This window comes from Saccopteryx leptura, chromosome 1, assembly GCF_036850995.1.
Source record: "Saccopteryx leptura isolate mSacLep1 chromosome 1, mSacLep1_pri_phased_curated, whole genome shotgun sequence".
Classification (NCBI taxonomy): Eukaryota; Metazoa; Chordata; class Mammalia; order Chiroptera; family Emballonuridae; genus Saccopteryx; species Saccopteryx leptura.
Genome location: NC_089503.1, coordinates 197272854 through 197298656, shown reverse-complemented (window position 1 = coordinate 197298656; position 25803 = coordinate 197272854). Strand labels below are relative to the sequence as shown.

The following is a 25803-nucleotide window of genomic DNA, read 5'->3' as shown; positions in this document are numbered from 1 at the left end:
AATATCACGACCTGTTCCTTATTTGCAGGGGCTGTCTGATCACCGTCCATGATGGCACCAGAACACTTCCATCAGGACTTTACTTTCTTCTCTCTTCCATTTTGTTTAGAGATTATTTAGGAATTCCCAATGTCTTCAGGCCATTCTGAGACTTGTCTGCACTCTTCTTCTGTTAGACGTATATACGTATATTTTAATTGAGGCGTTTTCTTGAGGAGGCGAGCTTCTGAGAGCTGGAAGCGTCATTTCAGAGGACTGTTGATAAGGTTCGCTGCTGTCAACAAAGGTTTCGGGAAAAGCAGACTCTCAATTCTGCAGCGAAGTGGTAGCACGCTTAGCTCTAACGTTCAGGAGCAATCATTATTTCTTCCTTCCTGATTTTTATGAGTTGCCTGAAAGAATGTAAAATCGATTTCCTGTGCAGAATTGATAAGAAAATTCCCGTGAAGCGAAGTAAAAAAAAAAAAGAAGAAAAAAGGCATGTTCTCACATTTTAGTGTCGCCGTGAGAGTTAATCTTCTCAAGTTAAAGGTGATTTCTGTGATTTACCTGAAGAAGCAGGGTTTTTATTATTATTATTAATTATTATTCTTTCAGGCTAATTATAATTTACTTCTATAATTTGTTTAATGCAATGGCTCTTGGACGAGCTAACACTTGGTTCTACTTGTACTTCTCAAAGATGTTGTTTTATTTTTAAGGTTCCCGAGAGAGCTTTGGACCCCCCCCCAAAATTCAGGAACCCTGTATTCCACTAGAGTGAGAGAAACGTGTCGGTGCCTGTGGACCTCTAGGCTGGGGCTCAGAAAGCACCATTTGGGCCACGAGTACAAATGAGAACCAGCGTGTGGTCCTGATCACTGTCCCCAATGACAGAGAGGTAGTTGAGGGAGAGGGGACGGAACGGTTCCCGATGAAAAGGGCCGTGTCAGACCGGGTCCGGCTCCTGCTGGGCATGCTTGGCCTCACAGCCAAGGGGAGCGCCCGAGTCCTGGTCTCGGTCCTGGTCCTGGTCCACCATCCTGTAGAATGGCCCCTGCTCTATGAGGAGGCTGTATAATAAAGTGAACTCATCCCTGGAGGCCCCAGAGTAAACCCCCCACTAAACATGGTCCAGGTCTTCACAAACAGGACGTCCTGCTACCCTTTCCACAGCGGCAGAGGCAAGCTGGAGCACCCAAGGGACTCGGGATGCGGGTCCCACGGTTTAGTGAAGGGGGTGGTTAAGGACTTTCATCAAAGGATACCTACAGTCCATTCCAATGAGAGCTTACTTACATTTATTGCCTGGCCAGGTGGTGGCGTAGTGGATAGATCATCAGTCTGGGACGCAGAGGACCCAGGTTTGGAACCCTGAGGTCGCTGGCTTGAGCGTGGGCTCATAGACATGACCCCATGGTCACTGGTTTGAAACCCAAGGTCGCTGGCTTGAGCAAGGGGTCACTTGCTCTGCTGTAGCACCGGTCAAGGCACATATGAGAAAGCAATCAGTGAACAACTAAGGTGCCGCAACAAAGAATTGATGCTTTTCTTCTCTTTCCCTTCCTATCTCTTTGTCTTGCTAAAAAAAAGGAAAAAAAAAAAAAGAAAAGTAAAGAGAAAAGCTACCCTGTATTAGCAATGGGCACTTCATGTGTGCTAGGCTCTGTGAGAAGTACAGATAAGCTTACTGAACCCATTAGACAACTCCCTGTGTTGGGTTATCTCAACCATCCACAGCTCATTAAGTTAGGTACTAAATAGTTCATTCAATTCACTTTGCAGATGGGGAAACCGAGCCCCAGGTAAGTTAAGTAAAATGAGCAGAATTCAAAAACTGGTTTTTAATTGTTTAAAATAGGAATATGGTGCGTTCCTTTGCAAAAGGACTAGGTGTTTTGGGGATTACATGTTCATAACACTAGATCCATATTAACTTTAAAAGCATGCATGGGAAACACGAATGAACTGGGACACACGCATGTGAAGAGAGGCTCTCATGGTGCGGGGAGATAGTTCTCCGTGGCACGCTTGTGTCTTGTGTGTGGAGCAAGTAGCCTTATCAAGAGGAGACACTGTTTTCCTTCACAGCAAAGAGCAAGATGACTTAGTTTCCAGTACACGAACTACCATGTCTACCTCCGGGGCAAAGGACAAGCCGGCTTATTCCTTTGGTAAGATTGGGGGGGGGGCTTCCTGAGATTAGGGCGGGTCCTGTAAAGGACCCATTGCATGTGCTGTCAGTCACCAGGAGCTCTTCACATCGCCCTGTAGGAACTGGGACTTGGAGAAACAGCTCCAATGTGGGTGTTCTGGCTCCCGCGGGAGTCTGAGTGATGAGGTCCCTGCTGTCAGCACCCGTGAAACTGGGGCAGGTTGACTCAGCAGCTTGCAAATGGGGTGACATCTCAGAGCCATCCCAGTTCCTGAGCAGTGGCTGAGGGAAGTCGTGACATCCACCGACCACCAGAGATCCTGCATAGTCCTTACTCCCAAGAGCAGCTGCCCGAGGATGCAGGTGGGACAGGTGACCCTCCCTGCAGGCCCTGCTCTGAGGGACCAGAGAGGTGTGCGTTTGCAACAACACAGAGGGCAGAGGAAGCCTGATGCTGGGAGCCTGGAAAACTAACTGGCACCGTGGCTGTAAACTGCTCTCTCAGACCGGTACCCTGGGCTGCACTTGACCCACAGGTGTGCTCCCAGCTTGAAAACCGGCATTGGTCTTAGAGCCACAAACGCTGTGAAATTCTGCGGTTTGACCCTGCAGGAAATGGTTTTATGTCTGTGGTCTCAGGAAGCCATGAGGCTGGTTTGCAACTTTATGCAACTGTTCTACATCTGGCAAACTGGTGGAGAAAGAAGGGTTACTTTACTGTGCGGTATAATTCACAGTTGATCAATTGTAACAAGCCTCAGTAAGTAAAGAAACAGTTTAATGGGGATATAGCACAGGAGCATCCCCCTACCCTTTGAATGTACTTAATTCACACAGTTCATCCTTGGGGGTCGGGGGCAGGAAGTTGTGAGACCATTACAGCCCTTATGTCTGGTTCTTGTTAAATCCGTTTGAAAGCAAGAAGGTAGTACACGTGGAACACGTCCCTCCTGTTACATGAGAAAGATCTTGTCACACCTATATTTCGGTTTAAAATTCATCCAATTTATTTACGTAAACAGAAGAGCACACACACACACAATCTATCACTAGCATTGTGTGTATCACTTAAAAATCACACTGAATACATGCACACGATGGCCACGGGTCCTGAGGATAATGGAGGCCCACGTGTGAAGCACCCCCAACAAGGTGTGGGGTCATCTGTGGGAGATGGAGGGAAAGCAGCAGGTGAGTGAGCACCCGGCTCATGCTGGCCACGACCTCTGGGAGCCGTCCCGAGGCAAGTTGTATCCTCATCCCTACTTTAAAGATGAGACAATAAGTAACTTGTGTGAATCTGAGGTTTGTGAGCACAATTTTCTTGCTTGAGTCCAGAGCCCATGACGTCTGCTTTTGACATCTATTCCTGGTGGCAGCAGACAGACGGGTTCTGGGAAGATACGCTCAGCCTGGATTCATTTTTCGTTTTCTAAAGGGGGCCACATTTTATTTTTATTTTTGGCCATAAAATGAACTCAATTAATCTTCTTCCTTAGAGCCAAATGACTGATGGCCTCAGTAACGAGCTATCCGTACGATACCATGGAAAAGACACACTGCTCCTCGCCTTTTCCGTCAGTACCTAATCCAGTGATGTGACTGAGAGAGCTGAGGTTGGTGACTCCACGCAGGGGCCATGGAGGACACTGAGAGTCTGCTGTGTCACCCTGTCACCAGGAGCCTGCATGTACGCTGACAGGAAGGATCTGGAGGACAGTGCGTGGTCCAGAGCTTCCAGTGAGACTGTCCTGACTTACTTCAGGGATGGGAGGTTGGTTCCCTAAAGACAGAGAATGAGATAACACATCCACTCAGACTCTCTCTCAGCCATTTTCTGAATACACCTGAGCCAGGACCTTTGTGGTGAAAGGTTGGGGCTGGGGCTCCTCCCTGCCCCTCACTGTGGTCCTTGCCCAGGTGACCTCACCTGGCACCAGGGCCCCAAATACTGGCAAGATGCTGATGAGGTCCTGACGTCTCTCCTGGCACCTGACGTCTCCCTGAACTCTAGACTTGCAGGTCCAACCACATGGACATCTAGGGGACATCACACGCTTGACAAGTCCAGAGGGAACTCTTGGTCCCTCCTTCCTTCAGAGTAACTCATCGCACGAGACAGGGACAGGCACCGTCCTAAGTACCTGATACGTCTTTCATCATTTGATTCCCAGGGCACACCTGTGAGAGAGGTGCTCTGATGGTTCTACTTCTACATAGAAGGAAACTGAGGCACAGAGACTGAGAAGCTTGGCCAAGGTTGGTGAGCGATGACAACAGGCCAGCAGACCAGGATCTGTGTCCTGGGACAGTCACTTGTAGTAAGAACCCAGTCCACGCTGGTCTGCGTCCACAGAGCCTATCCGTGCTCACACCCCACACGCGGGCCCTTAGCCACCTGTGTCCCCAGCTCGGAGAGCACACTGCTGTTGGGCCAGAAGCGGAGAAGCTGTGTTTGACATGCTTCCTACGGAGGACAGTCGGACCCACGCCCTCCTGTGTTGCAGGAATATTGAATATATTTATATAAGTCACTGTTTCCCCCAAGCTGCATCTCTGCCGTTGACATTCAGCATAGAACTTCCTGGGCTCTTCCCAGAGCCACCAAGTGAAAACCTATGAGGGAGGGCGTGGGAGGACCAGTCTCTGTTAACAAGCATTTAAAAGGATTATTCTGTTTTTTCTGTGGGTGGGAGACTCAGGAACAGGGTCTCGCCTGGATGCATCAACACACCCGGAGTGTGGGTTCAGAGAACAGTGGCAAATTCGCGGACTGTCCCTTTAACAATGCCTCCAACTTTTCCTTCGTTTACAGACTCCGAGTCCACTCGTCCCCGGTGCCTGTCAAAACAATGTCTGTGTTTCAGGCTCGTCCACATGAAAATACAGTGACAGGCTGTTGAGTACGTTGTCTGTGAGTGACAGGAAGGGTTCGCTCAAGTCCAGAAGTGGCTTTGCTTTCCCCCGGAGGCCTTCGGTCCGAACACTGTGGACGGTGTACCGTGAACTATCTGCCGGGGCTCCCCCTGCTCTTGAGAATGCCGACTTGATGCTATGTCTAGGCACAGAGCATCGTGCGGACCCCGGGCCTCTGGCCTCTGCTGGGGCTCCGAGCTGTCCTGATGGTCGAGGACCAGGCTCCTGTCACTGGCGTCCGTTAGCGGCTGATCCCACTGAGGGCAAGGGGGGCTTTTCAGGCGGGAATGACCCACTGGGCCCTCTCTAGAATGACAACTCAGTACTCATCATTCCTGCGAGGTTGCAAGTGACAAGGGTTTTGGTCTAGTTCTGGCAAAAAAGTTCTAACGAGAATGAAAAATACAGCTTTTGTTTTTCAACATTCACTTGCCCCTTGAGGTCAAATTTCAGTACCTACCTACATGAGTCCATTTTCACACTTAAAACAATTTTTTTAGTTTACTTGTCTAGTTAGACATTTAATAAAACAAGACTTCATTTCCAAGAAAATAAACAATGATATATTTTGTGTCTCAGGCCGTACCTTCATGATGCTTATGTGACTTCTAAAACTTCAGAATAAAAAAAAAAGTGCTTTCACTCTTAATTTATGCTTCCCAGAAACGGAAACAATTAATCAAAATTTTTCTCTCTCTTTTTTTTTTTTATTTTGCTTGTGTGCTTTGTGAAAAAAAGTAAGTAAAGATCAGAACTGCTCACAAAGCACATCATACCATCAGGATGGCTGGAACATCTGAGCAAGAGAGAGAGGAAGTTAAAGGATCTGACTTGGGGGCCTTTCACGTTCTCTAATGGATCTAATACCAAAAGGCTCGGTCACTGTGCCCCCTGAATTCACCCCAAACTGCAGAGTGGGTGACCGTCACCAGAACTGCACACCGAGTGCCTAGAACGAAGACAGCGAGGCTCCGGAAGGGGAACTTGTCGACGTGTATCTGAAAGTACAGTCTACCCTGAGCAAGGCCTGGCGGCTGTTCAAGTCTAAGGCATTCCAAAGAAGGAGTGGAGGCTCATTTTTTGTTCCAAAATTAAGAGACTTCAGTCCAGGGCAGAGCGTTATGATCTCGACCCATCCAGCTACAACAGACCCTGTCAGGGTAGCTTTGGCCGTCAAGCCGAATGCGGTGGGAAAGACGTGACCTGAGCAGCGTGTGAAGATGTGACCGAGAAGCAGTGTGAGGTGGGGAAGCCCAGCTCCCAGGGCCAGCGGACCAGGATCTGCATCGGGATGGTCACTTGTAGTAAGAGCCCAGGCAAGCTGGTCCCAGTCCGTGAGCCCCTGTTTCTTTATATATAAAGTGGTGGTCCTTACAGTCATTGCTTTATAGGATTTTTGTGAGAATGAAATGATAATGAAAATAAAACACACACACACAATATACATACTCAGTAAGTTTTACCTATTTGGGGAGTTGCTAAGTATCGCCAAACACATCATGATAAAATCATTGCATCTTTTACGGGCCTAACAGTAAAAAAGCCAGCAGCGCAGACATACAAAAGAAGATCCTTTTACATTTTGGTTGATTTCATAGAATTATACAAAGTTAGAAGTCCCAGGTTCGATTCCCGGCCAGGGCACACAGGAGAAGCACCCATCTGCTTCTCCACCCCTCCCCCTCTCCTTCCTCTCTGTCTCTCTCTTCCCCTCCCGCAGCCGAGGCTCCATTGGAGCAAAGATGGCCTGGGCGCTGGGGATGGCTCCTTGGCCTCTGCCCCAGGCGCTAGAGTGGCTCTGGTCGCAGCAGAGCGACGCCCCGGAGGGGCAGAGCATCGTCCCCTGGTGGGCAGAGCGTTGCCCCCTGGTGGGCGTGCCGGGTGGATCCCGGTCGGGCGCATGCGGGAGTCTGTCTGACTGTCTCTCCCCGTTTCTGGCTTCAGAAAAATACAAAAAAAAAAAAAAAAAAAGAATTATACAAAGTTATTAAAAAACAACAACAACCCAACTCTCGATCCAGAGAAGGACAGAACCCAGTGCCTGGCCATCAGCACACTTTCCTTCTTCGTTGTTACTTCCTTCAGAAAGAAAAGCAGAAGAAGCTGAGAGCTGTAGGGTTTCCCTCACCGGTGAGATAAAAGGCTGAAACTCACCGACACAGACCACAGCATGGTTGTGACCGGAGCAGGGAGTGTGGGGGGCGGAGCAGACGGTCAAAGGGGCAAGTATATGATGACGAAAGAAAAATATGGTGTGTTACTTCATTCTTCCTCAGTGTCCCTGGGGAGATCTTCTCACAGCAGCATCTTGGCAGAGCAGATGTGAGCCATTTTCTGGACTGAGCGGAACATTTCCGGAACCTGCTTCTTGGCTCTTGGATGCCCTGTGGGGCACGGCATTTATCACACCCACTTGAGCTCTGGTACCGCCTTCAATGGCCCTGCTTTCTGTCATGCTTGGGAAGGGTGGAGTGCCTCAGACCTCTAGAAAATGTGATTAAGTCCCCAGATTATTCTGTTGGTACATTCAGGTGACGTTCGGTGACAGCATTTTGTCTCGGTGAAGTGACTCAAGGTCTCCTCCTTTGGTTGAATGTCACCACGTCAGAAACGACACCTTCATCTCTGCAGAACTCAGGAGACGTTCCCTCTTCTTGTGGAACAACAACCTCAAATAATACATTGTCATGTGGAAATAGCTTCTGGAGACAAAAGGGTTTTTCCCTTTGCCTGACTATTTGGTTCTTGAAGGGCTTCAATTTGTCACGTGACCATTCCATGGCTAATGAAGGCAGCAGCCCAGGTCTCTGATGACGTTTCTGCCTCATAAAGAGTCACAGATGTGGTGCCCTGTCCCGATGTCTCGTGTGGCTCTGAGGATCTTTATCATGTGCTCGTATTTTCCAGCAGATAGTTAGGCAAAAACTGATACTGCATTGCTTATTCTAATTTGCCACTTAAATAAGGACACACATTTTGCTTGACATATGGAGGAAAATAACACTCCGGCAGAGACTCAGATGGTGGTTAAAATTTATGTTATGTGCTTCCTTCCCAGTTCGCCAGTCGCATTTCAGAATACCTTTACTTTTCTCACATTCTTTTTCATCTTCCTGATATTTCTAGCAGGGGAAATATACTACTTGTTCATTGGTGGTAAATAATTAGATAAAAGAATGTCATTAATATATTGCTCTTAATCATTTACTAGTAATCACCAAGCCCAGGACTTTAGGCTCTGCTCTTTCCTTCCCGGAACACATCAGTCCCTTACCCCCGTTACTGAGGGACGCCTGTCACCTGGTTTGCCAGGGACTCAGACTTCTGGCGCTGAAGGTCCTCATGGCGGGCATGCTGTGAGGGGGTCAGTCAGCATAGTTCTATTCAGCCTCCCGCTAATTTCTCTGGGGTCTTCCATCACAGAATTTCTTCACTGAGCACTCCACACCCTCCTTCCCTGTCCAAACCCCTGCTGACTCCTGAACTTACCGCATCTGGGCCTCTGACACTCCATTCCGTGAGAGTCCTCTGGACCTTCCTCTCCTTCCAAAGGAGCCTTGCCTGTCCTGACCTCAGTGGACCCTGCGCCGAGTTTTATCCTGTGGGTCACACCCTCCCAGGGGCTCTTCCCTCCCCAGGCTGCAGCAGCATCATGGCTTCCTGGCATCTGTTCTTTTACACCCCTATTCGTGGGGTCCTCTCCTTTACTTGCTTCCTGAGCCGACGGTTTTCCTCGGCTCCCACACTACCGCCTTCCCCGGTCGCTCCGCCACCCTCCCCTGGCTGAGCTCGTACCTGTTCACGGTGTGAACCATCCCACGTAGAATGACGACCTCCAAACCTCACTTGCTCCCCTGACTTCTCTCGAGAGCTGGCGCCTGTGAAGCCCCTGTACCTGTGTGTCCCCAGTTCACCTCGATGACACTAAATTGTGTCGATACTACCTCTAACGACCTTTGCTGTGACCCTCTCTCCTTGCTGCTGGGGAAACCAAACTATGATTATTTGCCTGTGCTAAACAGCTCCCTGCCATCCTGGGTGATCCTCTCCTCCCCTCGGAGGACCCGTCACTAAGCTGTTCACTCTGCGCTCTTCAATGGGTCTTCACTCGGTTCTTTCTTCTCTGTTCTTACCCTAACCTCCCTCCTTGTTTTGAGAACTTGCCTTCCGTTTTCTGCACGTCACCCCCACAGCCTCCCAGGTCATCCCATCCCCCTTTGTCTTGCCTCTGGAATCCGTGTACTGCAGAGGACTGAAGGTCTCCGGTGCGCACGACAGTCCCGTGCCTCCCTCAACTTGGCTTCACGCAGCACCACGGAGAAGCCTCTACTGGGGTGCCTCACACACTGCAATCGTACCCTGCCCCACCTCAACCCCAGGACAGTGAGCTCATGGAAAGGGAGCCATGCTCCTCCTCCTCTGTCTCGTAGGTGCCGACCTCTCAGCCCGGCATGGGATACGACCTCTGTGCCGGGTGTGGGAGGTGGCGGTACCCAGTCCTGAGCCGGTCGATGCTGACCTCTACACCCCCCTCTCCTGAAGGAATAAGACTGTGGTTTATGATTTTACTTACATCTCGTACAAAATGTTTCACGTGTGTTACGTGCCTGAAAACCTGTTACACCCCGAATCAGTGAAAGAAAGGATGGGTAGACTTTCAGGGCAACGGACTCCAGTGACTCAGTATTTAGAGACTCAGTCACAGAAACAAGTTAGATGTAATGGGAAGATCCAAATAATTCAAAACAGACTTGCTTTCAGCCTTCAGGTGGGTTAGAAAATATATTCCCATTTAAATGTGAGCAGTTCACAGAATATTTTATACACTTGGAGCTCTGACTGAATGTATTTGGTGAGGCTTTAACATTTTATAGTTCATATTTTGTAGTTAAAACATGGTTTAACCTTATGAGCACAAAAGGCATTTTTGTGGCTTGCATAATTTTAGAGAACACTGTATGATCTGTCTGAAGAAACTCAGATTTATCTAGGATATTTTAAAATGGCATAGCGGTATATGCTGGCAGTATGAAAGAATTTTCCTTTAGAAGTAATACCTTAAAACGTTTTTTATCATAATCTTGGGAAATCAAAAAACTGGAGAGAGAATGAGGTATTGTTTATAATTTTCAGGGATGTGATAAATAATTAAACGACCAGCTTGGTTTGAATTCAGCCAAGTTTCCAAAAGTATAATTCAAAAAGACTTAATGAAAACTGAAGCACAACTTCTTAGTTAATTTCTATTGAAATAAAAGGAAGAGTCTAGAATATTTTTCTTTCTTTTCAGTCTTCACACTCTCTTACAGTAACATGTCCTTCTGGTATCCCTAGTTTATGTAACTAACGTGACGAATGTGACCATTATTTGCCAGATGCTTATGGTCTGGAGAAAAGAATGCCATTGACAAGATATTTTTCCACCCAATTTAGATCTTTCTATTTTCCCGAAAGATCAAAGCTTTACAGAATAAAAATTATGTATCCAAAGTCTCTCCTTGCACCCTTGTGAAGAATCAATGTCACAGAGATAGAACCCTGTGGCCTTTTGAAGGAAAAAAGAAGATAAACGTAGATCAGTTTCATTTTAAATTTCATTAATAATAACCCACCAGTGGTTTAGGCAATGGGTTCTATTCACAGTAATAACCAACTATTTTCAAATACTTGTTTTCTACTTAAGGCAGCAGTTTTACACAATAAAATCCAATACAATTTAAGTGCAGCACGATGGCCTTCATATATGTACCAGAAATGTTCGACGGAAGCTGGACGTTAATTTAACTCCCATGTTTACACGTGAATAAGCACACGTGTGGAGTCACAGTTCTCCACGTTAAGTCGCGCTAATTTTCAGTTTCAAAAAATATAGGAGAAAACAGGCTGTATATCTGACTTCCAAAAATGCCTGAACTTGTTACTTGTGATCTTTTATTCTTGAAAATCCACGGGAGTATTTATTTTCATTAAAACAAATTCACACAATGCAACAGCAAACAAACAATTCAATTTAAAAATGGGCAGAGGACCTGAACAGATGCCTCTCCCAAGAAGACAGACAAATGGCCAACAGATAAATGAAAGGATGCTCACCTCCACTAGCTATTCGAGAAGTACAAATCAAAACTACAACGAGACACCACCTCACACGTGCTGGGATGACTGTTATCAACAAGACGGGTCATAACAAGTGTCAGAGAGGCCATGGAGAAAAAGGAACCCTCATTCCCTGCTGGTGGGAATGTAAACTGGTGCAGCCATTATGGGAAACAGTATGGAGGCTCCTCCAAAAATTAAGAATAGAGTTATCATAGACCCCAGCAACCCCTGTGTATCATCACCCAAAATCTGAAAACATTTATTTGCAAAGATATATGTACCCCGATGTTTACTGCAGCATTCGTCATGGTGGCCAAGACATGGAAATAACCAAAGTGTCCTCCAACAGATGACTGGATAAAGAAGATGTGGTTTATCTAGACCAGGGGTAGTCAACCTTCTTATACCTACCGCCCACTTTTGTATCTCTGTTAGTAGTAAAATTTTCTAACCGCCCATTGGTTCCATAGTAATGGTGATTTATAAAGTAGGGAAGTAACTTTACTTTATAAAATTTATAAAGCAGAGTTACAGCAAGTTAAAGCATATAATAATAATTACTTACCAAGTACTTTATGTCAGATTTTTGCTAAGTTTGGCAGAATAAATCTTTATAAAACAACTTACTATAGTTAAACCTATGTTTTTATTTATACTTTGGTTGCTCCGCTACCACCCACCATGAAAGCTGGAATGCCCACTAGTGGGAAGTAGGGACCAGGTTGACTACCACTGATCTATACCAGTGGGTCCCCAACCCTCGGGCCGTGGACCGGTACCAGTCCGTGGGCCATTTGGTACTGGTCCACAGAGAAAGAATAAATAACTTACATTATTTCCGTTTTATTTATATTTAAGTCTGAACGATGTTTTATTTTTAAAAAATGACCAGATTCCCTCTGTAACATCCGTCTAAGACTCACTGTTGATGCTTGTCTTGGTCACGTGATCCATTTATCCGTCCCACTCTAACGGCTGGTCCGTGAAAATATTTTCTGACATTAAACTGCTTCGTGGCCCAAAAAAGGTTGACTACCACTGATCTATACGATGGAGTATGTATGACTCAGCCATAAGAAACGATGAAATACTACCATTTGTGACAACATGGATGAACCTTGGGAATATCATACTAAGTGAAATAAGCCAGGCAGAAAAAGTCCAGAATCATATGATTTCACTCATGTGTGGGATATAAAACTGAAAGTAACAAATGAACAAATTAGACAAACAAACAAAAATTATAGACACAGATACCAGTATGGCGGTTACCAGAGGGATAGAGAGTGCAGGTGATAAAGGGTAAATGGAGTCAGACATGTGGTGATGGTTAGAGGCTCTGACTTGGGGTGGTGGGCACACAGTGCAATATGCAGGTCACATGTCACAGAACTGTACCTTTGAAACCTGTATCAACTTATTAACCAATCTCACCCCAATACATGCAACTGAAATGAATATGTCATAAAAAAACAAATTGACTTGATTTCCTATGAAAATGGACTAAAATCTCAGATTAGTCATAGTTTTTTAAGGTTGACAGTTTTTGGAAAGTACTGAAAACAAAATGATTTCTACCCTGTAGTTTTATTTCAAGATCCTGCCACACCCAATCCATCCTTTTAAAACAATGCTCATTCTTCAGGATTCAGAGAGAAATATATCCTCTACCTTGTCTCTCTAGGGCTGAGGGAGGCCCACGGACCCCAGTTTGCTGAAGACTAATCTTATAAAATGGAAGTCCCATGTCTAGGGACACTGGGGCATTTGGTCAGCCTCCCCAGGGAGGAAGTGACCCCTGGAAGGTTTCAGGGAGCGGAGCCTTACCTGCACATCATTGGTGTTCATCCGAGTCCCCTCCTTCCCCACGAAGATGTCGTCGATGTCCACGAGGACGTACCTGTCCAAGGACAAGGTCAACCTCTTCCCCGACAGGAAGGACACGGCGTCTAGGAAGATGAGCTTGTGCAGCCAGAAGTTCAAGTTGTTGCCAAAGAGGACTCGCTGGATCCCGTCCCGCAGCCCCAGGTCGTGGACTACCGTGGCGTAGGAAGCACCTTTCGTGATGGGAGGAGAAGCGTTCGCTGGGGTCCTGACCCTGGCGAGGACGACGGGTTGGTATGTCGAGTGGTTAATCAGAAAGACGGTCCAGTCGGTTCCAGGTAAAGAATCTTTCTCCAGCTTGGAGGCTTTGGTCACACGGAGCAGTGGAGAATGGGGGTTGATACAGCAGCCCTTCAGCGCTAGGCTTCCGTGGATGGACAATGGGAAACCGGTCAGCTGTGCCTTCTCACCGGTCCTGGAGAACCCAATGACCCCCACCCCGTATTCTAGACAGTATTTGTCTAAAAGGCTTCGGTTCCAAGAGTCCATGTTTATGTACTTTAAAATGTTCTCGTAGATGATGAGACTGTATTTGCCTTTAGCTTTCTCTGTCAGTGCTGGGAGGTCTGCCTTCCCGGGGGTGATCTCAGTGTGATACTGGAACCGACTGGATTCCAGGATCGTGATGATGTCCTGGCCGAGCGACGAGTACTGACTCTCCACAAACACCAGGACAGCGGGGTCTGTCCTTGGGGCGTCCGGAAGCCTCCTCGTCCTCACGTCCCTCAGCTGGGATGGCGGTGGGGGCTGGACGTCCCTGCAGTCCACCTCGGGAGCCACCTCCGCGAGGTCCTTTTCCTGCTGGTAGCTGGCGTACAAGTAGTACGCCGAAACGAGGATGCTCGCCGTGCAGAAGGTGGCCAGTGCAAGGACCGTCCTTCGGAAGCGTCTGTGCAGCTTCATGACGGTGCTCATGCCGCAGACCCCCGACTTGGGTTGGCTGGTGTCCGCTACGTCTCCAGCCTCAGCTGGGAATCTATGTCACCATTGCAGCTCATGGGTGTGGCCAGACCAGGACTCAGAAAACGTGTTCTGAAGAGGAGAGGAAAAGAGAACAGAAGGTCAACCATTCGGTCTGTGGTGTCACAACGAGGGGGATTTTATCCTGCTGACAGGCCCGTGTCCTAGATCTGGGTCAGGATGTGGCAGGGGCAGAGGGAGTACAAAGGGGTCAGAGCCTGTCCAGCCCAGGGAGAGAGAGGACCTGGGGTGAGCAGGGTGCTGGCTCTCCCTCTCTGAGCTCCCCTCAGACTGTAGACAACACGGACCCAGGACCAGAGCGGTCACACTGCCGCCTCACATCACGCCACCGCAGGCTCTCTGTGCTTAATTACGTGTGCTGAAAAATGATACACGTGTGCACACGATTCAGTCAATGCTGCCATTGAGACACTCGTTTTTCTAAACATTTTGTTTTCTGAAATGTTATTGACACAATGAATTTTGACATCACGTTTACACTGCAGACCTGTGAGATAACCAGTCCTATCACAGTGGCTTTCCTGAGGATGACTCTTTAAAAACACGGATAAGATCTCCCAACCCAAAGGGTCACTGGAGAGCCCTGGATTTACAGAGTTTGGTGTTTCAAAAATTAGCACGGTATTCCGGGGAGATGAACGTGAGAGGTTCAGTACCCACCGCCTGAGAGCGCTCCTGGTGGGAGGTCGTGGGCAACCTGCATTCCCAGGGAGGAAACACTCACCTGTAAACTCATTTTCTGTACTACTCGTTATCTACTTTTTGGAAAAGAGCTTGGTCATTTTATGGAAAACATAAATTTTATGGTAGCCAGTCTTTGATTGAGGTCATTCTGTTCAATATTGTTTTGTTATAACATTGTGACTGAGGACAAAAGTGTTTGATTCCCTGCTGGGTCTGCTGTGTGGAGTCTACGTGTACACCCCACATCTGTGCAGGATTTTTATTTTCTGGGGATGCCAGTCTCCTCCCACACTCCAAGCTATGCACACAAGGAGGTGACTGGCGTGTCCACACCATCCCCGTCCAAGCTTGGGCGCATGGCTGGGAGTGGCCCCACTTGAAGAGTAGCTAGTGGTCCCGGGTGGGTCCCCCTGCACCCTGAGCTGCCGAGACAGGAGGGGACAGACAGGCTCCAGTCTGGGGACAGCAAATGGAAATCTCCAGGTGGAAAGTAAAGTTCTAACTTGTTCGTAGTCACTTGTCTAAAACATCTGCACAGCTCACACTTATTTCCATCTTTGAACTTAGCAGTGTTTTGGGTCTTGAGGTAGAAATTTGTTGATGTTTCCAGATGAGAAGCATATGTTGTAGGCATGCAGATCTCATTTCCCTCGGTCAACCTCTCTCTGGTCAACGGTGGTCTTGTCCAGCCACATGCTCTGAAAGATGGGGGTCTGTCTTTAAAAACGCGTGGTCAGACGGTTCCGTCGCTGTGCAGACATCAGAGGGTGCGCTCACCCAGACCTTGACCAGACCACCGACTACTATGAGGGTCCGTGCTGCTCTCTGCTGGGCTGGCTGCACAGGGGTCTGTCCACACTGGGCACCACCAGGCACCTGAGTGATGTGCCCTGATGTCAGCATAGCTACAGCGTCGGGACAGGGACTTTTTTATTTATTTATTTATTTATTTATTTATTTATTTATTTATTTTTTACAGAGACAGAGAGAGAGAGTCAGTGAGAGGGATAGACAGGGACAGACAGACAGAAACGGAGAGATGAGAAGCATCAATTATTAGTTTTTTGTTGCGCATTGCGACACTTTAGTTGTTCATTGAATGCTTTCTCATATGTGCCTTGACCGTGGGGCTACAGCAGACTGAGTAACCCCTTGCTCGAGCCAGCGACCTTGGGTCCAAGCTGGTGAGCCTTGCTCTAACCAGATGAGCCCACGCTCAAGCTGGCGACCTCGGGGTCTCGAACCTGGGTCTTCCGCATTCCAGTCTGATGCTCTCTCCACTGCGCCACCACCTGGTCAGGTGGGACAGGGACTTTTTAGCTCCCATTCCAATCTCAGGGGCCCACTCTTGTGATGTGTGGTCCCTCGCTGACCAAATGCCAGCATGGGATGTGTGACTGTGTGCCTTGTCACTGAATGTCACATGTTCCGAGAACTTACAGGTGATTAAGAAAAGTAAGGATGTACTGTGTGTCTGTTTTTTTTAAAGAATCGCAATGGAAACATCATGAAACACCTTGTGGTGCTATCATGTCAAATCCTTTTCAGGCTGCCACCAGTGCTGAAAAACTTGGTCACTTTTGAAAAATAAGTGGAAAGATACATGGACCCTTTTTACAGCTCCTGATGATCAGAGTGTTAGGGTCCTGGCACTGGGCAGGGATAAACATCCGGAATAGACAGCACAGTGAAGGGAGGTCTCATTGTCCATCAGGGGGGTTGAGAGCCAGCTGGCTGGATACACCTCACGGAGAGCAGCATGAGTGACGTGTCCCATGAGGTCAGGGTCCTCTCATCTCTGCCTCTGCACAGCGCGTCCCTTTGGCCCCTGGCGCCTCCCGAGTCAAGTGATAAGGTGAGAAGACATGACCACCAAGAACATTCCGGCTCTAAAATCCCGCAGGGCCGCCCACAAAAGGAGCAGCGACACCTGTTTTGAATAAGCGGTGTTTACTTTCACGAAGGATACGTAACAGCGCACAACTGCAGGGTGCTCACAGGATAAATGTGCTCTCTACCCTTTCAGTGACATCTTGTATTGTGGGAGCACTTGTACTCAGGGCATCCATGTCCCTTGTACACACACGGATGAGGTAGTCATGTTTCTACACATAAAATATAAAGAGCAGATTTCTTTAAAAAGTCCAAAGTGATGGAGACAGTGACGAGAGTGACAAACAGTCGTGCACCGGCTATCGACCGTCAACACCTGTCCACAGGCTGTGGAGACACGCATGACTGTCACCGGGTTGAGAAGAAAGCCCAGGGGGAGCCATGGGGGGGTGTCTTGCTGTGCCCCAGGGCAGTGAGCTTCGGGCAGATTCCTGAAGGATGAGGCCATGGAGTAGGCATCTGAGACAGAGGGAAGTTTATGGGGGTGGGACTGAGCGTATTCACTGGGGGGGGGGGGAGGAGGACACACAGGTACATCTCGAGGTGCCAAAGCACTCTGACCTACTCCGCTCCCCCCACTGCCCCCTACCTCCACCTTTAGACCAGATGCCCAGATTCTCTATGCTAATTATAGGCCCTTTTCCCTAGGGGCCTTTATGACCACTCATACTGGATATCATCAGCGACATTATTTGTTTCCTGTCTCTTGCCTCTTAGACTGACATTGCCAAGGCCGTAGGACTTGGGTTATGCCCAGTGGTCTTTCCCACAAGAAAGCAGAATAAAACCACTTCAAGGGCCAACCTAGGTGGCCAGGCAAACACTTCAGTGCACCGCTGGCTGTGTTCTCGAAAGTGCTCCTACTGAATGCCTGGAAATCACAGACTTTGGCATGGTCTGAAGGGTTGTTCTTCTGAATGACCGACCTGCCGGCAGGTGAGAGAGTTTCCGTGGGCACGTCGTGTCTATGAGGAGGAGCATGGAGCTTAGCGCTGTGGCTGCACCTGGCTACCTGGTTGACCTGCGCTGAGTTGTGCACTGGATGACCAAGGAACTGTGCGGTCAAGTTAGGCATCAGCAAGCCATTTGGGTTGAACAGTCACAGTGGGTGGAGGAGAGTTGCAAGGGTGGGCTGAGTGCAGACATCACACTTCATCAGGACTCCCCGCTGGGCACAGGACTCCCTGCCGGGCACACAAGAGCAAGTACAGGTGTTCGGCAGGTAGGGTAATGGTGGCCGCGGTGCTAATCTGGATGCCTTACAGCCCGCCAGCCGTGCGGGCCCTTTAAAGCCTGAGTAATCCACCCAAGAAGTCACAGCTCACAGCAGCTGAACTGATGTTTGAACCTGGCAGCCTACAGCAAGGACACAGACGCCCAGGAAGGTACCAGCAACACGTCCCATCTGTGCTGCTGGGCATGTGCAGGAAGTGGCTATCAGGCAGACGGGACTTCGTGGGGCTGCAGTTTCTTTATAAAAAAATGGGGAGACTCATGCTACCTCCTTCACAGGGTTTTGAAGGAGAATTTTGAGAAGAGAAACTATATAGATAGCTCTTGGAAAAGTGTCCGGCTCATAGAATGACTCTCCTCCCCGTGACCTGCTCTGAGGACGAAGATGACTATTCTGTAAGCAGCATCTGAAATAAGAGAGGTCTGGAGAGAAGTCTCCTGAAGTTGCCAATAAAAACACAGTAAGGAGTTCACAGAGGGGTAGCGGTGAGCACTGTGGGGCAGACGGGGTTGGGGGAGCACAGGACGTCTGAACAGAGGCAGGGGTCTGATGTCTGAGGCGTGATGTCTGAGGAGTCTGGGTCTCAGGCAAGAGGCACGACCACGTGGATGCTTAGGACCCCGCCCCAGACGAGCTCGCATGCTCCCATCGAGCTCTCCTTCCCATTGGTGCCCCCCTTCCCAACGTCTATTTGTAACCGCAGCCTACTTCCTCTGCTCTGGGGACTTCCTGCTGAGCTCTCAGCTCCATGGGATGACAGTGGCTCGGCGACCCTGCCTTCCTCTGACGCCCACACTGCTGGCTCCCCAGCCACCAGGTCCGGAGCACACGCTGCCTCCTGTCCCAAACTGAGCGTGTGCGGTCTTCCCTCTTGCCTCTCCCCCCCACCGCCCTGTGGTCATCCTCGACCAGCACCTTTTCTCCCTCACTCGCCCTCATCTGAGGAGACCCGTGGCCTCACACTTCCATCTCCCGACCACCCCTGACCTGGGGCACCTGTCTCCTCCTCCAGGGGGCGTCCCTGTCACCAGAGCCGCTGCAACAAGTGCCCTCGCCATAACACGCTGGCTCCCTCCACAACTTCAGTCCAGCATCGACGTGCCCATCTGACTGCTTCTTCCTAGCTGAGAACCCGGCAGTGCCAGCCAGTTTCCCTTCCGGATCAAACCCCGAATTCCTCTTCCTGCCCTCCAGGGGGGTGTGCTGCCCACTCCAGCCCGCTGAGTCCCACGGCCATTCCCCACGAGGGACAGACTGGCCTCTGACTTGGGGTCTTCTCACGTGCCACTCTCGGCCTGGGCCTCCGGAAGTTCCTCCCACTTCATCCGGGCTTCATCCCCCCAATCCTGTGGCTCCAAACATTGATGTCCCCACTTGACCCAAGCCCCCGGAGCCCCCAGATACCTCAGGTCCCCCCGTCATGCACATTGCCACCTGCTCTACCTCTATGGCACATCCTGTTGTGACCATCAGTCATGGGATTGTCCGTATCACCATTTTCTGTGGCTTGGAGGCATCTGTAATTGCCCGTGCTGTTCACCTCGAGAGTCTTGACATCAACGTACTGCTTAAGCAAGAACACCCCACTGAGTACTTGTTAACTGAGTAAACACGGGGCCTCTGCTACATTTTGCGAGTAGCTGCCGCGTTCACAAACTAGGACTGTTCTTCAACAGCCATGAAGAACAGCCGTCTTCCATGAGTGGACACCACAGTTGGGGCACTGACACGGGCACAGGGCACAGGCAGTGGCATAGACCACCCGGCCCACCACAGCCATAAACCAGGCCGGGCCGCAGGGCACTTCCGTCGGAATGACTCCAACACCTCTTTTTCTTGTTGCAATGTTTTTCAGGATTCACGGTGACTACAGTTATCCCGCCATGCACCTGTTTCTAAAAAGGAAAACATCTGTGCACCACCAAGAAAACGGCTGGTATTTAACGATCCACCACCCATGGAAGGCAGACAGAGCAATGTGTTTTTAGAATCACAGGCCATTCCACACACACTGCGCAGAGCTGAACGCACACAAACACTCGCTGCACGAGGCCCGGCGCTGTGGCAAGGGGTTAAACCTGCATGTGGCTGCCGCCCACCTTTTCTCTTCTGCTAACACCCACCCTCTCCCCAAAGTAAAAATCAATTTCCGAATGAATCAGAATCGTGTCAATGTTGGTAGCACAAGAAATGTCAAAAGAGAAAATTAAAAAAGATGGCCATCTGGATAGGAGTGTTAATAACTAAAGAATGTCAGGTTCTAATCATCGTGAAAGCTATTTAAAAGATCTTGACAATATTCCTCTTTCACAAAATTAACCGTTATCTTTTTTTTTTTTTAATTTAGTGAGAAGTGAGGAGGCAAACAGACACCCGCATACGCCTGACTGGGATCCACCCGGCACACCCACCAGGGGGTGATGCTCTGCCCATCTGGGTGTTGCTCTGTTGCAACCATAGCCATTCTAGTGCCTGAGGCAGAGGCCACAGAGCCATCCTCAGTGCCCGGGCCAACTTTGCTCCAATGGAGCCTTGGCTGCGGGAGGGGAAGAGAGAGACAGAGAGGAAGGAGAGGAGGAGGGGTGGAGAAGCAGATGGCGCTTCTCCTGTGTGCCCTGGCCGGGAATCGAACCCGGGACTTCCACATGCCAGGCTGAGGCTCTACCACTGAGCCAACCAGCCAGGGCCAATTAACTGTATCTTACAGTGCTGAAAAATGACTGGGGAGGCATCAAATGCGGTCCATGAATTTGCTAAGAGTAATTTTTAGTAATATTAACTATTAAGAAGGAACACGGGAAGTGCATCGTGCTAGCTGAACCCACCGTGCCAGGCAGATAAAATGCTGATGGGATCAAGTGTGACCAAGACCAAGAACACACCTGGTCTAGAACCAGGAGAGCGTCACAGGAATGCGAGAACGGCCACCCTGGGGGGCACGCACTTTCTTTGATCCCTTAAGTGGGAAGTGACTTCCTATGGCCATTTGCCTCCCCCTCTGTCCTCAGAAACCAGGAGAAATGCATGTTGTCTGCCCTCCCATGTTATGCCACCCAGTGCGTCAGGAGAACACGCCCTGTGGCCCCTGCAGGACGAAGGGGACACGTCCCTTCTGTCCTGAGACCGAGCGAGAACGTGTGCTCTGTGGATCCCTCATGTCATGGCATCACGACAACGGTGAGTGTGGCTTTCAGGCTGAAACCTAACCTCGTCATTTTATCCTTCTTCAGAGTTAGGGGACAGGAGAGGACTGACAGTCACTCCTTGCTGGCCTGGCCCTGACGATGAAAAGCTCCAGGCCAGTCTGGCTAAGTCTCAGGGCAGGTGACGTGGACCAGAGAAGCAGAGGCAGCTAGTCCCCAGAGGAGAAGAGAGGAGCAGCATACCCAGGAAGGTGCCAGGTCTTCACCCCTTTCCTGTGGATGAGCAACGGAGAAGTCATGCTTCCTGTTACCTCGAGCATCTTTCAGAACCAGCAAAAACCCAACTGGAGTCGCAAGAGAGGAGAAGGAGGTCATGTGGACATGACCCTGTGTCATTCATCAGGGCAGGCGCAGTGGGTGACAAGGCCTCGCTGCCGTGAGCCTGGCACAGCACAGGTGCTGACAGACACCTCGCGACGGAATCAACAGCCTCTTCACATATAGGGGTCTCGGCCGTGGGAATGACCGGAATGGTCGGTCCATGCACGGCTCTGTCGTGTGAAGAGACACATCAAGGACAGATATTTGAGAGCCTAACGCGAGACAACGGAATACAGTCACGAGCCTGGGGGCAGCGGGCACACCATGCAGCCCAGGTGTGCCGTGGCCTGCACCCTCCGGGTGTGTACGTGCGCTCTGTGACGTTCTCACAGTGACGAGCTCACCCCACGTACCCTTCCCGGTAACCAGCCCCGTCGCCGAGGGCCACACGTCTACAGAGAGGTGAAGGCCAAGTGTACCGAGTCCAGACTCAGTCTGAAATCCAGCTCCACCGCTTGCCGGGAATGTGAGCTTAGACAGGGAGGGGACCTCTCCGTGCCTCAATGCACCCTTCTGTGAAACGGAAATATTCGCAGTATCTGCATCCGGTCATCTCTGTGAAGAGCACATGAGCTAAAAATGAACACGTGAAGTGCTTCGAACAGGCAGCCCAGCACCAAGCAGTCAACCGTGCTCTGAGTGTGAACTGTTATTTCTGTGATTTCCTATCTACTAGTAAAAACCGAGACAACAGCCCTTATCCACAGTTAAGTTGTGTATCAGTCTCTAATTATTATTATTATTATTATTATTTTTCCTGTCTGTCCCGTACTGAAGCATAATTTCTACAGTGAGGACAGGGAGGGATCTCTGAGATCCTCCTTCCCGTTCAGGTGAGGGACGGCAGCTGCGAGCTGGCCGTGGTTGGAGACTACGCCCAGGACAGGCCTGGAGTCCAGTTCAGGCTGCCTGTTGTCCTCAGACGTGGTCATCAGAGAAAAGATCAAAAATGAAATGTGTGTGAAGTGGGGACCCACCAATCAGACGCTGTGCGGTGTTAGGAAGGGGCTTCAGCCCTCGATGTTTAAGCTGTTTGGGAACAGGTCATCCTGGGCCGTAGTCCTCAGGGGCTGTAGGAGACGTTGTGGTTGTCATTTATGACACATATCAGCTGTTGGGGAGCCTGGCTCTCCTTCTAGATGTGGCCCTGCTGTGAAGCTGACGGAAATGTTGAGAGCAACATGGAGGGACAGATCACACTCACTGTGACATCCCAGAGGCTGAGGGAAAAGTTTTTATGGAAAAAAAAGAAAAAGGCACAAGCCAACCAACAGAGCAGCTGGTTTTCTAAAACTGATTCCTGGGTATTCTAAGTCCTGAGACAAAGGTGATCCTTGTGCCGACTCACGATCATTCCAATGCCAGCACCCTCTAATCTGGACCAGTGTCCAGAGCACAGGCATTTCCACCTGAACACATATCTCCACACATGCGGTAGCCACAGCTCCGGGAGGTCAGCTCCCGCTCTCTCTTCCCTACTGCCCACCCGGGGAAGCAGGGAGAAGCCCATGGCATTCGTTTAGTTGAGAAGAGTGGGTTTATTCCTAATTCCGTTTCCCCATCTTTACAGCACATATGAATCACAACATATTTAAATACAGTTTTTTTGGAATGTGTTTTATACCTCAACAAACAAGTCTGTATTTCTGAAAGCCACACGCACCACTGAAGGGCAGGAGTTGAGACTCCTCCCCCCAGGTTTCAAGGGAGCCAGAGTATAAGATTTCCGCCACTAAAAGAAAAACAGTAGTCATTACTTTACAGTTTTAAACTTCTAAAATGATAGTCAACCTCTGAATAGTTAGATTCTACCTCACCATAACTTCTTCAGCAGACTATATAAAAAGAACCTTAAATGCCTGGTTATTTCTTGTGCTATATGTATTTTTTTTTCAACAAACCTTTCGGTTCCACCAAAAAAATAAATAAATAAATAAAATTAAAAGTTGCTGTAATCTTCAGAAACAATACTCTTCTCAAGACAATGTATTAAAGAGACGATAGACTATATAACTTAGCCAAACTAAACTGTAACAGATCTCTCCAGAAAGACATAAAAGTTTTGGTTTATCCTAAGACATTTTAATAACCTGAGACTTCTTCATGCTAAAGGTGACAAACTCATGTGACCAGTTTAATATTAATATCCACTTATACTAAGAAAGAAGCCCTCTGTTTTACCAGGAGGACCATCATGTAGAGCAACAGACACCTCAGAGAGGTGGCAGGGACCATGGCAGCTGCAGAAAGCCTTCTGAGGCATAGCCCTAGCTGGGCAAGCCTCTCTCTGGGTTCAGTACTATTTTTCAACAGCCTCTTTCAAATTGATTTTTGAAATCTCCCTGTCAAATGCAATATTAATAGGGAGCTATGGTTGAAGAAAAAGGGGAAAAAATGACCATTAGCTGATGGTCAGAAATTTGAGTTTCTCTGCCATGCACTCTGCTCCCCTGTGCGGAACAGCATTGCTCAGCAGTTAATAATAGATTTGCTAAGGTCAAAGACGCAGGGAGTTTGAGGTCGGTTTCACATGTGTCTCGGTACTTGATTTTAATCTAATATGAAGATTTACTATTTATGTTACTTAAGAGCGACTGCCTCAACCCTCTCGCAGGTTACATACCTTGCGATACTCCAATGTTTATGAAGCCTACAGGTAATATTTCAAGTTTAAATGAGTGTGAGGCTTAAGCAGTTTCTATTGTAGTTCTTCTATTGGAAGAACTACAGAGATGGGGAGCTGATCTAGGCTTACCCTTAATGCATGTAACTTGGTTCTCTCCCTCACTCCCCAAAAAGTAGATGAATGAAATGGAAGATGCATGTATTTCCTTTTAACTTAAAGCCATCTATATATATAGTCAATACTTAGGCTGGTGACTTCTTTCCAAGTTGCATTTAACTGGAGTGTCTAATAAAAAAATGTTTATAAAATGAATTGCATGAAATAGAAAGATTTGCTGAGCATCATTACTGTATAAACAGGTAGTCATAGTTAAATCTCTGAAGTTGCGTCCAGACCAGACTGTATAAACAGGTAGTCATAGTTAAATCTCTGAAGTTGCGTCCAGACTCCTACTCCAACAGACACCCGGTGTTCCGCTGAGCACCTTGGCTGCAGGAGAATCAGTGGCCAAGTTGTTGGAGACCTTGAACCCTTACCAGGGATGATCTGCTCATGACTTTAATGTCCCGAAAGGGAAGCTTTCAAAATACCCCAGAATGATAGGATCTTCTTAGTGCCACCTATTGAAACGAACTACAAGAATACAACCAGGCGCCAGGGCAATCCTGGAGTTCTTAGATTAATCGGACACGAAGTTGCTCTCTCTCAGGAAAAGCCCCTCCCCCCCCCCCCCCCCCACTTACCATGGCCACTGGCACAGTCAGGAGATGCACTTACCTGGACTGAAGGTTCCCAGGGCCGAAAACACCCAGGGTGCGGACACGGAGAAGGCTGTGCCCACTCCCATGAGCTCAGCTCGGGCAGCAGCACCCGCGTGGTGGCCCCGCGCCTTGTTATGTAACAGGGCACTAACACCCGCCACCGCGCTGCCACCAAGCCGCGGAGGCACTAGAGGGCAAGAGTGTCACATGCAAGCCCAGTGGCCAAGGGGCGGCTCGGCACCACTGGCGCCGGCGAGACAGGGCGACACGGATGCTATCCCAAGCTGATGCGCAACTTGGTGCCCGAATGCCAAGGCGAACTTGTCACAGTCCCCAAAGACTGTTTTAAATGTCGGTTTCCTGCCCCTAGCTACCCAGCTAGCAGGTCAGCCAGCGCGCCCACAGGCAGGCAGGCAGCCAGCCTTGCCTGCGGAACTTGGGGGCTGGAACCACTAACCTGCGGTCACCCGGGCGGTGGCATGTCGCTGTCCGAGTCACCTTGCTGGGCAGGCGCTGAGGCGGTAGCTCCGCAGGTCTCAGCCCCGGCCCTCTGCACGTCCTCGGGGCTGCGGGACCTCAGCCGCCGGGTCCCCACCGGGTCCCAGCGCACCACCGTCGGCGGCGGCGCTGGGTGGTCAGGTTGTGCGCTCGCTAGGCGCGCAGGGACTTGGGCCTGCCCCGCTCCGCCTCCGGGAGCTAGGGAGGGGAAGGAGGAGGGGTATGGGGAGGCGGCTAGGGACTGGATGGGGGAAGGGACGGGAGGAGGGCCCTCCTCCTGCAGCTCTGCCCGCAGGGCCCCCACCCAAGCCCTGTCCCCGCGCTGTGCAGCTTGGCGCAGCTGCAGAGCACCCCGGGGGGGGGGGCGCTCCGGGGAAGTGGGCGCGTCCATGGGGCGGTGCTGGGAAGGTGGGAGACTCACCTGTCCCTCCACCTTACTCCTCCAGTGATCTGGACCTGGGGACCTGGAGCTAGGATGAGTCCCCACTCCTGAAATTGGGGAGGCATAAGGAGGGGGGAGGCCAGCATTGATGCAGCACTCTGGGCACCGGTGTGAGGTTGCAGTCTTC

General features: G+C 49.5%; 1 protein-coding gene across 5 annotated transcripts in view; it reads right to left on the bottom strand.

The window, feature by feature from the left end:
- The window catches only part of LOC136405170 (bifunctional heparan sulfate N-deacetylase/N-sulfotransferase 3-like), an 88595-nt gene extending 63207 nt beyond the window's left edge, over positions 1-25388 (bottom strand). For 4 of the 5 annotated variants that reach the window (XM_066384268.1, XM_066384290.1, XM_066384282.1 and 1 more), the window contains exons 1-2: positions 25194-25388; positions 12977-14065 (exon numbers count right to left, since the gene is read on the bottom strand). In XM_066384268.1, the coding sequence (XP_066240365.1) occupies positions 12977-13948 (972 nt within the window). In that variant the 5' untranslated portion in view covers positions 13949-14065; positions 25194-25388. Of the gene's footprint in view, positions 1-12976; positions 14066-24752; positions 24856-25193 lie in introns of those variants that run through there. The other variant, XM_066384273.1, reaches the window with a different exon arrangement.
- Between the last annotated feature and the right edge of the window lie 415 nt (positions 25389-25803).